The sequence below is a fragment of the Haemaphysalis longicornis genome, unplaced genomic scaffold (genome assembly GCF_048455015.1).
Source record: "Haemaphysalis longicornis isolate Haplotype H1 unplaced genomic scaffold, Haemaphysalis longicornis Haplotype H1 scaffold_2, whole genome shotgun sequence".
NCBI lineage: Eukaryota > Metazoa > Arthropoda > Arachnida > Ixodida > Ixodidae > Haemaphysalis > Haemaphysalis longicornis.
This window is the reverse complement of record NW_027526295.1, coordinates 109,690,546-109,704,424: the sequence shown is the minus strand read 5'-3', so window position 1 is coordinate 109,704,424 and position 13,879 is coordinate 109,690,546. Positions and strand designations below refer to the sequence as shown.

The following is a 13,879-nucleotide window of genomic DNA, read 5'->3' as shown; positions in this document are numbered from 1 at the left end:
CTAAATACAAATGGGCAGATGAGACGTCATTCAGAAATGAACTGCACGGGTGATTCTTCACAGACATTGTCCTAGTAGCATAGAGCAGTGCTGTATAAGCACGCTGGTGCTCTAGGCACCAGTGGTCACATTCTACATAGAGACTTTGAATTGGACTTGTCCTGAAGGCTCCCGAGGCAAGGCGAAGGCCCAAATGTAGCACTGGGTCCAACATTTTTAGGGCAGTTTTAGATGCAGACCCGTATGTTACGCTTCCGTAGTCTATACGGGACCTAACTAAACTGATAAAGAGGCGTAAAAGGCAATCTTTATCAGCACCGTAAGACTGATGCGACAAAAATTTTAAAATGTTTATGGTGTTTAGGCATTTCTGTTTGAGTGTTTTTATGTGCCGTATGAATGTTAGCTTTTCGTCAAGTATAACACCTAAAAACTTGTGTTCTTTTTTGACGGGAATCCGTTCTCCGTTCAGCGTAATGTCAGGTTCCGGATGGATTCCACGCTGTCTTGTGAATAAAACACATGTACTTTTCTGAGGATTCAGTTTAAAACCATTTTCCTCTGTCCATTTCCGGAGCCTGTTTACACCTAACTGTATTTGCCTTTCACAGATGGACAGGTTGGAAGACCTAAAGCTAATATGAACATCATCAACATACAGTGAGTAGGAGATTGTGGGTGGCAAGGATTTTCCAAGCGAATTCATTTTAACTACAAATAGAGTACAGCTTAATACTCCACCTTGGGGAACACCATTTTCTTGTATGTACGTTCTGGATACAACTGTCCCTATTCTTACCCTAAACATTCGCTGTGACAAATAACTTTCAATAGTGTTTAACATACGCCCAGACACACCGAAAGCCTTGAGATCAAGCAGTGTGCCGTGGCGCCAAGTTGTGTCATATGCTTTTTCTATGTCAAAGAAAACAGAAAGACAGTGCTGTTTGTGGATGAAAGCATCTTTGACATATGACTCGAAGGCTACCAGCTGGTCAGTTGTGCTTCGACCTGATCGAAAACCCGCCTGACAACTGTCCAGGATGCCGTTATATTCAAGAAAATACATTAGCCTCTTATTTACCATTTTTTCAAAAAGCTTTCCCAAGCAACTTGTTAAAGCTATTGGTCGGTAACTGGCAGGTAGTGAGGCATCTTTCCCTTCTTTCAGTACGGCAACTACAACAGCTTCTCTCCAAGCTCTCGGAAAGTATCCTGCCGCCCAAATTTTATTGAAAAAGTGCAAAAGTGTTTGGAGAGTTTCTGTGTGCAGATGTTGTATCATTGCATAGGATATCCTATCTGCCCCCGGTGCTGAAGCCTTACATGTTCCTAGGGCAACCAAAAGCTCTGTTGAAGAAAAATCCGAGTTGTATGGTTCATCGGATGTTCTGTTATCTCTAATCGGTTTTTTCTCCATGGATGATTTGTGTCGTAAAAAAGTATTCGTGTAGTGAGTAGAACTCGAAATATATTGAAAGTGTTTTGCAAGTGCGTTGGCCTGGTCCTCCAGGGTGTCGCCCGCACTGCTAACCAAAGGTAGGCTGTGTGTTTTATGTCCATTAAGCTTTTTAATTCTATTCCATACCTTGCCTGTATCTGTGTATGAATTGATAGAAGTCACAAAAGAGCGCCAGCTCTCCCTTTTGGCTTGCTGGCGAATGCGCCTTCCTTGTGCTTTCGCGCGTTTGAAGGAAATTAGGTTTTCAGAAGTGGGATACCTGCGGAGGACACCCCATGCCTTATTTTGCGCCTTCCGTGCATGCCGACACTCGTCATTCCACCACGGCCTCCTAGCGTTAGGTGTGGCACCAGATGTTTGTGGAATTGAGCACTCAGCGGCATGAAGTATATGGGCCGTAATCAGTTCACAGGCTTCATCAATGCCCAAATGGCTTAAAGATGTGTATGAAAGCTGAGATAGTTGTTTAAATTTCAGCCAATCTGCAGCAGATTCCCTAAACCTTTTATAGGAGTTGAAGCTGTTAGGGATTTTGTCAATGCTTTTCAGGATGACTGGGAAGTGGTCGCTCCCATAAGGATTATTGTCAACTCCCCATTCAACAGATGGAAAGAGGACAGAAGAGCCGATCGCCAGGTCTATGTGTGAGTATGTGTTGTGTGTAGTGTTGTAGTATGTCGGCTGTTTTTTATTGAGTAGACAAGCTCCGGAAGAAAATAAAAACTTTTCTAGCAAGCGGCCCCGGGCATCTGTCCGTTGAGACCCCCAGAGTTCACTGTGAGCATTAAAGTCGCCTACCAATAAGAAGGGTTCCGGGAGCTCATCTATGAGGGACTCGAATTCTGAGCTCGATAGACGGTAATCCGGGGGAACGTATAAAGAACAAACTGTTATTAACCTATTAAAGAGGATTGCTCGGACTGCCACAGCTTCGAGGGCAGTGAGCAACTGAAGAGGTGAGCAGGGGACAGACTTTTGCAAGACAATCGCTACACCACCAGAGGAGTGAGTGTAGCAGTCCCTGTCTCTCCTGAATACCGAGTATTGTTTTAGAAAGTTGGTTTGTGTAGGTTTTAAGTGTGTTTCTTGTAGACATAGGATATTTGGATGGTACTTATTAAGGATTTCGTAGACATCATCGAGGTTTCTAATTAATCCCCTACAGTTCCATTGGATAATGCTTTGAACTGCCATAAAAGGTTAGAAGAAAGGTGCTGAGCATACGTTTTGTTTAGATGGAGATCCCTATGTCACTGAGCCCGAATCAGGGCCAATGACTCGGGGAGCTTGTGATTTTTTGCCGCGGCCAAAACTACCGCGCTGGTCTTTAGATGACTGCGATGCAGGCCGGGATGGCGTGACATCCATGTCCTCGTCCGGGTTTTGGGGCATTGACGGGAGGGAGGTTTTACGGCGCCCATCCCGCAACGCGTTTGATGGGATGGCAGAAGATTCAGCCACCACCTTTTTTGATGTGTTGGACATGGCTGCAGAAGAGGCGCCTCCTGTACCCACATCCATTGCCACCGCAGTTTCGGCGGTCGGGGTCTGTCGAGGAGCGACAGCAACGCCACTCCCAGAGCAATTCTGGTCAGGTACAACGCCTGCGGGCACTGCTGGCGATGCACGAGTTGTTTGGCCTGCCAGGGGCAGCACCTCGAGGGGTGTGTGCGCCACTAAGTCAGTTTCACTGTACTGAGTGGCCGCAGAAACCAGACGCCGCCCCACCCCTCGGCGGGCAGCGCTGGCGTAGCTCCCTGAAGGAAGCAGAGCATAACGCTTACGGGCTTCTGGAAATGAAAGATTTTGCGTCACTTTTAGGTTGATGATTTCTTTTTCTTTCTTAAACTCCTGGCAAGAGCGAGAGTATGCTCCATGGGGTCCTCCACAGTTGCTGCACTTTAGTTGTGTGCTTTTGCAGTCGTCAGCATAATGGTCCTGCTCAGAGCACTTTGCACACGTTTGTTTTCCTCGGCACGAATTGCTGCCGTGCCCATACCTCTGGCAGATGAAACAACGTCGCGGGTTTGGTATGTATACTCTGGTCTTACAGCGCAGAAACCCTGCGTTTACGTACTCTGGCAAAGTGCATCGATCAAAGGTCAGTATTATGTGCTTCGTCTTAATTTCGTTTCCGTCCCGTCTAATGGTGATGCGTCGCACAGCGGTTACCCCCTGCTCGCGCAAACCTTCGAGCAGGTCAAAGTCTGTTTCGTTGATCAGTTCTGATTCGGAGATGACACCCTGGCAGCTGTTAAGGGTACGGTGGGGAGTTACTGTGATCTCAAGGTCGGCTAGCTTGGTTTGCTTCAAAAGAGTGTTGGACTGCTCTCTACTCTTGACTTCGATCATCAGGTCTCCAGAACTGAGCTTTTTCGCTTCATAGTTTTTTCCTATCAAACCTTCAATAAATTTTGCAACCAAAAATACAGATTTGCTGGTAACGGGAGTTTCTTTATCAGCTGACTGCATCACTAGGAAGCGTGGGAAGTTGTCAGGGTTGTTGAAGGCGAGGTTAGAAATCGGTTTGAAAATTTCTTCGGTGCGGCCTCGTTTCGGAGGCCGATCAGTTCGTTTGGATGGAATGGAGAAGGAAGCCATAAACTATGGAATGAATTCGGTGGCAAGGCCAGTCACCCACCACGGAGCCCAACAAGGGAACGTGGCTTTGCAGCGCACGCTAACTGTACGTTGCCACTATAACCCTATGCTCGGGATCTAGGTTGAAGCCTTCGCACAGGGTTAACCCTCGCCGCCTGGGGAAAACGGAGAAATGAAGAAAAGAGAAGATGACAGGACAGGGTTAGGAAGGACAATAGGAAAGCAAAAGAATGGAGAGGAGGACAGGAAAAGGCGACTGGCTGATTTCCCCCAGGTCGGGTCAGACTGGGGGCACCGTCTACGGGAAGCGGGGGCCGAAGTGGTGTGTTGCCTCTGCCAGGGGGCCATAAAGGTCCAAAACAACCCTGGCTTTGGCTCAACCACCAGGATGCCCTTTTCCCCGGACACGGCAAAGCCACGCACAGCCAAGGGCGTGGGTGGGTCCAACCCACATGGGCTCGGGGTCCGCGGTGTCGCCACTACCGTCACCTTGAATAGACAAGGCGACGAATTAATTTAGACTGCTGGGGTTTTGCAATGTGCATGACGGTTTCATACACCATGAGAATTTTTCTAGTTGACCTCTGATAAGATATCACGCCTGGTATGAACAGATTTTCTGCATATAATTTTCATACCCATGGTTCTACTCTGCTTGTCCAGTGTGGTAAACATGCTGTGCAATTCGTCTCCCGAGCTACTTGGCAAGGCAACGTCATCAGCAAATGTGAGGTTACTGAGGTATTCTCCATTAGCCCTTATGCCCACCTGTTCCCAATCCAATGTTCTGAATACCTCTTGTAAACGGCGTAGACCAGACGTGTTTACCAACAGTAAACCAACGACCAGGAGAAAGGGTGGCTCATTTTGTTGACATATATTTACAACCACACGGTCACTGTCAAAAAACAAATTTACACATGACATCCATTAGGAATAACAAAAAAAAAAGACATCAAGAAAATTTAAGATCAAGAAGTGGATGGTATGACACAATCAAAATGTCACAATGCAACATGAAATTCCACGGTGGCTTGAGACGGTGTTGAGGCAAAACAGCAGCAGCACTGATTAAACAAAGTCTCTGCTTGGCAGTTTCTTTATCAGTTTGCTTGCCGACACACTGTTATCTCATTCTCACAATTTGCAAAATTATACATGAGGTGACTGATAGGCTACAAGTACACACTTTTGCACGCAAACACGCAAAAAAAAAAAAAAAAAAAAATTTACAGGTTTCACCTGCAATGGGCTTTCTCTTTCCTTCGTCCACTTCACAATGACTGGTACCCAAACTTTCCTTCTTCCTTCACAAGTGTTCGCACTCAGGGGAGAACAACACAGCACACTTGCAAATCACAATGTGTAGTGCGCACGTCTAACACTCACTATGACCAGTGAAACGCTACAGAGAATGGTCAAACGTGTGCCACACACTACACCTCTTTGACAAGCTACAAAATCCAGGGTTAGGGCTACAGCAACGCGCTCAACTGAACTACAAACAGAACTGCTATCTAGAAGGTGAACACTAATATGTACAAAACATGCACAAGGGACATACAAGACAATGGCACTCTTTATCTTTACAGGTACCTTCATGTTGAAACTGAACCACAGCGACACGATAACGTGACTGACTGGCATGAAAGAACACGTGACACACTGCTGAATGAATAGTGTGTCTAGTGTGTGAATAGTGCGAATGTGGATGTGTGAATAGTGCGTTTAGAATCAATGAAGGAGTTTCCTCAACTCCTACACATAGAACATGCAAGCACACTCTCCACACAGCAAAAACCTTGATGTGGAATTTCGGTGACAATAGCACAATGTCCATCCGGAGCCTTAAATGTGTACACAACACATGAAAAGGGTGTTAAAATGCATGCACACCATGTCTACGTCTATTTACACTATGTACAGCAGTTATGCACTTGCAATGAGCAGTGTAGGATGCCATTAAAGAATGAGCACAATGTTCTTGAGATAGTAACGTCTTGTGTGTGGAACACACGTACAAAAATAGCTTTGCGCAAAACGCAAAAATAAATAAACTGGCTTGGAGAGAGCCCTCACAGAAATGTTGTGGGGCATTTTAACCACTGCCATCCTCAAATTAGATAGAGTAAAATGTGTGCTCTGCAGCTCTGCCGAATGATTTTACAGAGTAATCAGGGACTGACTTTAGATATATGCGCAGCAGCAATTTTGTGCCTTGTTAGCAGCACAAAGGGGAATTAAGTGAAGAAGATGACTTTTGAAGTTATGCAGCAGTCATCGTAGCTGCAGATACAATATTCCAGCATGTCTAATGCAACATTACATCTGTTTCGACGAAATCATCTGGCACACAATTGATATAGCATAATGAAAGTTTGGGAACATTGAAAAACCGAGCAATGCACTTGGAATGCTTGCCTGTCCAAAGCAAATCAAATAATTACCGTAAAGTTCCGAGCCAACACCCACCCTGAAACATACATCGCCCAACCCCCTTTCGGGTGAAAAAAAAAAGACCTCAAAAATCGATGGCTTTAGCGCCGATGAGTGAACAAAATTAACGCAAATCATCTATTCATGTGTTGATGCGGTCATTTATTTGTCCCTTCCGCACTTGAGCTTAAAGTTCACCCATCTCGTATTTTTGTTGATATCTCTGCAGTTTTTGTTGGCGGTGCGGCCACTTTTTGTAGTTTTTCGCGCGTGAACTGAAAGATCGCCCATTCCGTATTTCTCACTTGATATCTCTGAAATTTGGGTGGGCGTTTTATTGAAACTTTACACTAACGAAAAAATGTATTTTGCACTACAAATTTATCACAAGTTTCTTTGGAATAATGCCAGCATTTTTTTGTGCACCACGAATATGCTGCAAGAGAAGTTTGTCTGCCACAAAAACACAGTTGCACGCATGTTCCGACAACGGACCCAAGATTGCCTTTGAGTGATTGGTGCTTGCATCCCAATGCTGTCAAACATTCGGGCTTGAATTTCTATTACGACAGGTTGTGGGCGAGAGTTAAAACTACATAAGCGAAACAAATCAAATTAAGAAAGTATAAAGGACGCGTTAGCCAAAAGGTGCTGGGTGAATCTTCCATCTATCACAACTACTTCCCTGCAAATATTTATTACACACACAAAAAAAGTGTGAATTCCTCAAAATGCCAGTTCAAAGTTTTCAGAAAGCTGCCTGGATCCAAAAGAAGTCTCCACGATGGAAAATTGGGTGCCCAAGATAATGGCAAATACTCTCAAATTCTATTATAGTGCACGTGTGTGTGTACACGCAACAGAGCCCCTGTGTACAACATTCCACTTAAGCAACGACCACTAGCCCAGTGTCGGGTAAAGTAAAACTGGTGCACAGGGTTTCACGCAAAGCAGACCATCACAAATGCCAACACAAATGCAAAGTTGCTAACACTTTCTCGCAGCACACATTACTGTTTACACGAGTTCTGTGCTAGCCTGTAATATGGCAACACTACAGAACTAAGTTTACCAGGTAGCAAAGAGTTGTACAAGAACCAACAATGGGCAATAATAGTAAGAGGGGGGGGCTGGCAGTTTTTGTTGCACACAACCACAATTAGGAAACCTGTTTCCCTTAACTATGAGAATAACCATTTTAAAACATGACAACACCTGGCTCGCCTTGTAACTTTCCACAGAACCAGTCAGATTTAGACCACATGGCATTGACCATTTAGAGACGATTATCATTTTCAGGACTGGATATCGTGTACTCTGAGAGTTGAGTGCGTTAATACCACTTCAGTCTAACATTTGCGGTATGCAGATTGCATTTCATGTTCAGTATACACCTATGGCAGGAGGGGTAATGCGATACAGTCTGCCGATTCCCTGACTGCCAAGTGTAAACACGATGAAACAACTTTGAAGGAATTTACCACACTTATTAAAAATAAACATGCCACTTCACGTGCCTAAAAAGTCCAGGCATTTGCGTTAGATACTGAATGGATTAGTTTATACGTATACAGTGACAAGTAAAAGCAATTCAGCATACTTCTTGTCAGCACAGAATCTGTTTCCGGTGGAAAGTCGGGGCATGCTAAAAAATAATTCAGTAAAATGTGCTGTTGGGCTAGTTGGTGCATTATGAATTGCGAAAATTGCGCTAAATGGACAAACAGTCTTCCTTCCTCTGTTTGTCCAGTTAGCGCAATTCATGCTAAAAATACATCAGCTGAGGCACCGAGTCCGTAACTTGTTTAGGAGCATGCTTCCTTCTTCACTTCACTCAGTCCTTTTTTTTTTTGCAGAACAAAAACAACGAAGAGGCAAAGTAAAATGGAAAGAGATGAGTTCCACAGAAAATATCCACAAAGCTTCCGAATACAACTTTGGTATGCTTGAACAAACGAGCTAAAAAAAAAATGCAATCATATAAAAACAAAATAATACAAAACATCGAAGGACAACGAGGTTTAGTGCACAGGAAATCCCAACTTCCAAGCAAAATTCTACCATCTGAGTTGTGCCATTTCGGTTTCCCGTTGCTGCCACCTGGAGAAATACAAATCTCAGCACTCCTGAAATATTGACGTCCAACCGCCATGCCTTTCAGCTGGACCAGCCACCTCAATAGCAAAATAATGCAATGAAATGTCCACAACAAAGCCCCAGTAGCTCACTACACCGAGAGATAAGCACCACACTGCCACTCAAGTCACGAAGCACTCTAGAACCCAGTCGCTTCGCAGAGGGTAGTGCACAGAGTCATGATAATGTGCAACCTTCTTGGCTGCTTGAAAGGGCATAAGCTAGGTTGGAAAGCCAGTTGCTGCACGATGCCTTCATGCGGTGAGAACACGGCACATTCACGCAAGTCATGAGCCCACTCCAAAACAACACAAAGGAAAAAAGACCATTCCAAGAAAACTGCAACCAAGCTGCCAATCCGGCGTGCACCCTCTTAGCAGACCCTTGCCTGGAATGACTTCAGCACAATGAGATGGCTGCTTACTACTAAGTGACTGACAGAACAAAAAAAGAAAAAAGGAAAAAGCACACAGCTTCGAAAAGTGCTTTGAGTATCAGTCTGGTTACCGACAACCAAAGCAGACACGTTGCAGTTCCTTTTCTCTTGGCGTGAACATTGCACGAGTGAATGCACGAACACGAGCGCTCCGTCAGGCTTCCAGCGGCAGGTTGTGGTCGGACAGCAAGCAAGCTGCAGCTGAGGCCAGGCAGTCCTGGCAGCAGCAGCACATGCGGGAGTCGTCGTGACCCAGCTGAAAGGTGGCAGATGAGAGAGAGAGAGAGAGAGAGTCTGTAAGCGGGGTCCACACACACTGAGAAATAACAGTATGGCAAATTCAGCATGAGATTAATGCATCTGCTGTGGGCATGCAACAATCGCAATGCGAATCTATGCACTTCAAGAGAGAGGGAGACGTTGGGTGCAGGTGTGGCTATGAAGCTGCTACTCCCCTCCTGCATCCCATAAGACGAACAATTGATTGCATCCTCCTGCATCCTACAACTTCAACACTACACAGGCGGTGAGGCGTGCCATAGTGGAGGGCTGCGGATTAATTTTGACCACCCGGGGATCTTTAGCGCGCACTGAAATCTCGGCGTTTCTGCTTTTCGCCTCCATCAGAAAAGCGGCCACCGTGGCCGTGCACAAGACAAATGTGTGATTACTGAAATAGCCGGCGAGAGTGTGTCCGGGCTGAGTATTTTGCTTGGATCAGAAAGGACGTTCTTTTGCAGAGTGAAATGCAAACTAATTCTTTCCGCTGGCCAGAAGCCGTTCACATTTGGGAGTTGTCGCGCTTTAAAACAACGCCTGGCCCATCTTGCTCATACGAGCTGAGGCCCGTGTTCAAAGAAGGGAACACAGCTAAACTGAAACTGCAAATTTATTGGGGAGGGAAGGTTGCCGTTCTTCTGCAAAAGCAAACAAGAAAAAATGTGAAAAAAGAAAATAAATAATAATAAAAAAAAAACCACAGAAAACTAGCAGATTCCTTTTTTTTTTAAAATTTGTTCCGTCACATGTTAAACACACCAGTGTTAATATCAAGACAAAAAAAGGGTGAAAAGGGAAAGGGTCATTAAAGGTCAATTGAGGACAATCCCAAAGGAGAGCCAAAGTTGCTTCATAAAAATTCACCCCCCACACCATTACAAAATGAGAGCTTTCAAAAGGACCTGAAAAACAGAAGAAAAATTTTACTCCCACACAACACCCAGGCTCAACTAAAGCCACAACCTCAATTTTGGTAACATAACTAACAAAGAGGTGCTTGTTAAGGAATAACCATAATGTTTGAGCACAGGGTGAAGCCAGCTAACTACAGTTAAACCTCGTTATAACGAAATTGAAGGGGCGCCGCGATTTGCTCGTTATAGCCAATATTTCGTTATAGCCGTAGCCGACATTTACTGCAAATATTGTGCATTGTAGTTACCTAAAACAAAAAGCGGGCGAAATAGCATCTTGCTGCACGGCGATAGTCAGTAAAATAAACACATTCCGGAGGTAAAAAGGAAAAGTCACGAACCTACTTTATTGCAGTTCAAAACTCGTATTTCAAACAGACTTGGCTACGAAGAAGTCCGTAATTCCCATCCATGGTAATTCCTAAAGCGAGCGATGGCTCCCTCAGCTGCGGCCGCTACGTTCACGCCATCTTCGCCGCCCTCGTGCGCGCCGAAGTAGCGACGCAGCGCGTCCACCGCATCTAGTGCCTCCGACGCCGTCCTTAGCGCTTCTTTTCAAGCCATGTGCAACAGCGCTGACGATGGACTCTCGGTTGCTCACGATGGTAGACAGCGTACTCGTCCACACGTCAAAGTCTCTTGCCACCTTACCACGGAGTGCACCTTACCTTCCTTCGCGCCCGATGCGACGGCTTTTGCCGTCTTCTGTTCAAGCGTGATAGTCTTCCGCTTTCGCTCCCCGCCTGTCGCACTCGCGTTGTTGGAATCACGCCGGCAGTACGATATAAGATAAGGCTGAAGACGGCCAAAACCCACGCACACACAACTACGCAGCGACGTCGGCGATACGAACAGGGGAGGAGGAGGGGGTGGGGGGGAGAGGAAGGAGTCTAGGTGGTGTTGCGCAACCGCGCGCGCCGTGTGCATTGGGGTTCTCGGGCTCACCGCGGATAGTCCGCGGATTCCCCGAAGCCCTAGGGATACGTGGGAAAATGGAACGTCGGACTGCTTCTCGGGGAGCCCGCGGTGAGCCCGACACTGTAAATCGAAGGGCCCCATTGTCTGCAAGCCGTGCGCAGCGAGAGGAGGGTGGGGGCTTCGCGGGCGCAGCGTCCGCATGGCGCGCCAGCCAGCTTCGCGCGCGTGGCGGGAGTTTTGAACTGCTAATACAGTTGCCGCGTCACGCACTGTCTCAAATCCGCGTTGCGCACTGTTGTAAAATTAACTCAAAATTTGATTTCTCAACGAAATTTGTTCGTTATATCCCGTAACGGGGAAATTTTACCTCGTTAAAACGAGGTTTTAAATACATTGGTTTCTATGGGGACTTTCAAGGGGAATTACGATTTGCTCGTTATATCCATTATTTCGTTATAGCCCGTCTCGTTATAACGAGGTTTAACTGTATTCAGGATGCTCATTACAACAGCTGAGGGTAGGCAATTGAAAGATCCCGCCCTGTAGGAACTTCTTCCTGTTCCTACATAACAGACGACGCTGATCATCATCATCTCCACCAGCACGGAACGAGCGATGGGAGGCGCTCGCGCTCCTTGCGACCCAGTTCGATTAAAGCCCTCATTATCATTTGACATGCGCTCTCCGTTCTCTCTCGACGACTTGGCAGCCGGAGGACCTCGAGGTCCACTACAAACAAAATGGGCTACATTCTTGCCAACTAAGTGGTTACAGGGAACTCTTAGTTTCACATGGCAATCTACTCCCCGAAGGGCTATGACAGTGTTAAAGGCCTCTGGTTGACGTAACAGGAATAAAAACCTTGCTGAAAGAGTGCGTTACTAGGCATGGTGCCATAAAAGGGGTACAAGGATACCAGCGTCCATCATCCTCCATCACCTCGTCCATCACCACTCTACTCATCCGGCATGCTGCAACACGCTGCTTCAACAAGCCTAGGTGCGCCCAAAAGGAAAGAGGCAACTTTCCTCCCCTCACCTGGAGGTGTCCTCTGGCCTAGGGTCATTGGGGCTGCCCCTCGGAGCTGGCCTTGATGTCCTCAAGGAGGCTGCGCGCCGCACTCTCCATGCTCGCCTGCAGCTGCTGCGCTGTTGGGTCTGCGCAGTCCATCGATGCATTGTGGTACGGTCCCGATTATAATAGTACAACAGTGGCGGGCACAGGGCGCACCCTTGCGGAACCCCTCCTATGTGCTTACAATGAATGGATGTAGATGTGGGCAGTCAACACAAGCATGCCCAGCAAAGGCATTTAGACATGCAACCCTGCCACTGCCAAGTCATATCATTGCGCCAAGGAGATGTCTTGATATGACGGTGGTCTGCAGACACAACTTTCTCAAAGGGCCCGCTTCTAGCCCCGATTCAGCCAACACTGCCCTGCCCAGTGATAACATGGTATGCATTGTGCCGAGGTCGCAGAGAACACCTACATGGCGGTCTTGATCTAACAGTTTAGTGCTTGTGACTGTGACACTCACTCCCAGAATTTGAGATAAACAGCAAGACTCGTGGTCCGAGCCTGAAGGACTGGCTCCGCAATTCTCCGTGTTTCTTAGCCTACAATTAGAGCAACGGCATTGCGGTGATATGAACTTTTCCCTTTCCTTTATCTTTACGTTTTCTGTTGCCTGTAAGTATGGTGATCATTCCTCCATTGATACAGTTGCCAGAGATGATGCCTTTTAAAATAATCTTTGCTGTTTACAAATTACTGTGTGACAGCGTAAGGTGCATTCTTGCATGAACATAATGCGCCACATCCCAATATACACCTGCGAATTATAGTACTCTGGATGTACGAAGGCGCTACATGTGCATGGGACATCCATTAGCTCTTAAACTAATGTCCTACATATGTTCACTATACAGCCTGAATGAACGTGTGTAGGACATCTAGTCAATGTTCAATGGTTGCTTCGGCAGTAAACATTTTCTCTCCAAGTCAGCAAAGACCTGTCAGAAGTAAGGTGCAGCATTTCTTACGTTCTTTTTTAGCAACTCCTTAGGCAAGCTGTCTCAGGGTGTCTCAGTTCGTGCATACACAAGCCTGGAGTTGACTTGCTAGCTGCATCCATAGCTACAGATGTAGCACCTCAGAGCGACCCAACAGGGTTTTCAGGCACGAAACGTGTTCCAAATTCACCCCAAGCTTGATTGACTACAATGCCAAAGTGACAAACAGTGTTAAGCTTGGCCAGAAAGCCGTGCAGTGCACTCAGACCTGCAACAAGCCACATGCTGCCTGTGAAGTGCAGCTAAGACGACCTAAGCAATGTTCAGCCACAAGCTGGAAGAACAGAGACGCTACGTTTGGTCTAGACTGCTGCTTGGCCACAGCATGCAAGACCGTGCAACCTGGCCCAGCTGGCGGTGGTGGCAGCTTTCCACGAGCACAACACAGAGACGCGGCAACACAGGAGGTGTTGGAGACGAGAAAAGAGAGAAGGAAAGGAAAAGAAGAGATCGCCTCCACTGGTTTCTCGCCCATCTTTGCAGCCTCCTACAACCCCTGTAATCCTTAGGGAAGGCCGAGACCCCGAGTGAGAGAATTAGAGGTTGGTTCATTGGGTGTACACGTCCAGCTTCAGCAAGGTTGCCAACTTGTGGCGTGCGCATCCTCCACTGAGGAACAGCT

At 46.6% G+C, this 13,879-nt stretch overlaps 1 protein-coding gene across 4 annotated transcripts in view; it reads right to left on the bottom strand.

Annotated features, from left to right (window-relative positions):
* Positions 1-4,925: 4,925 nt before the first annotated feature.
* The window catches only part of LOC144169108 (uncharacterized), a 43,310-nt gene continuing 34,356 nt past the window's right edge, over positions 4,926-13,879 (bottom strand). For all 4 annotated transcript variants that reach the window (XM_077698128.1, XM_077698129.1, XM_077698130.1 and 1 more), the window contains 2 exons: positions 12,221-12,339; positions 4,926-9,327 (listed from right to left, as the gene is read on the bottom strand). In XM_077698128.1, coding sequence (XP_077554254.1) covers positions 12,245-12,339 — 95 coding nt within the window. In that variant the 3' untranslated portion in view covers positions 4,926-9,327; positions 12,221-12,244. The remainder of the gene's footprint in view (positions 9,328-12,220; positions 12,340-13,879) is intronic.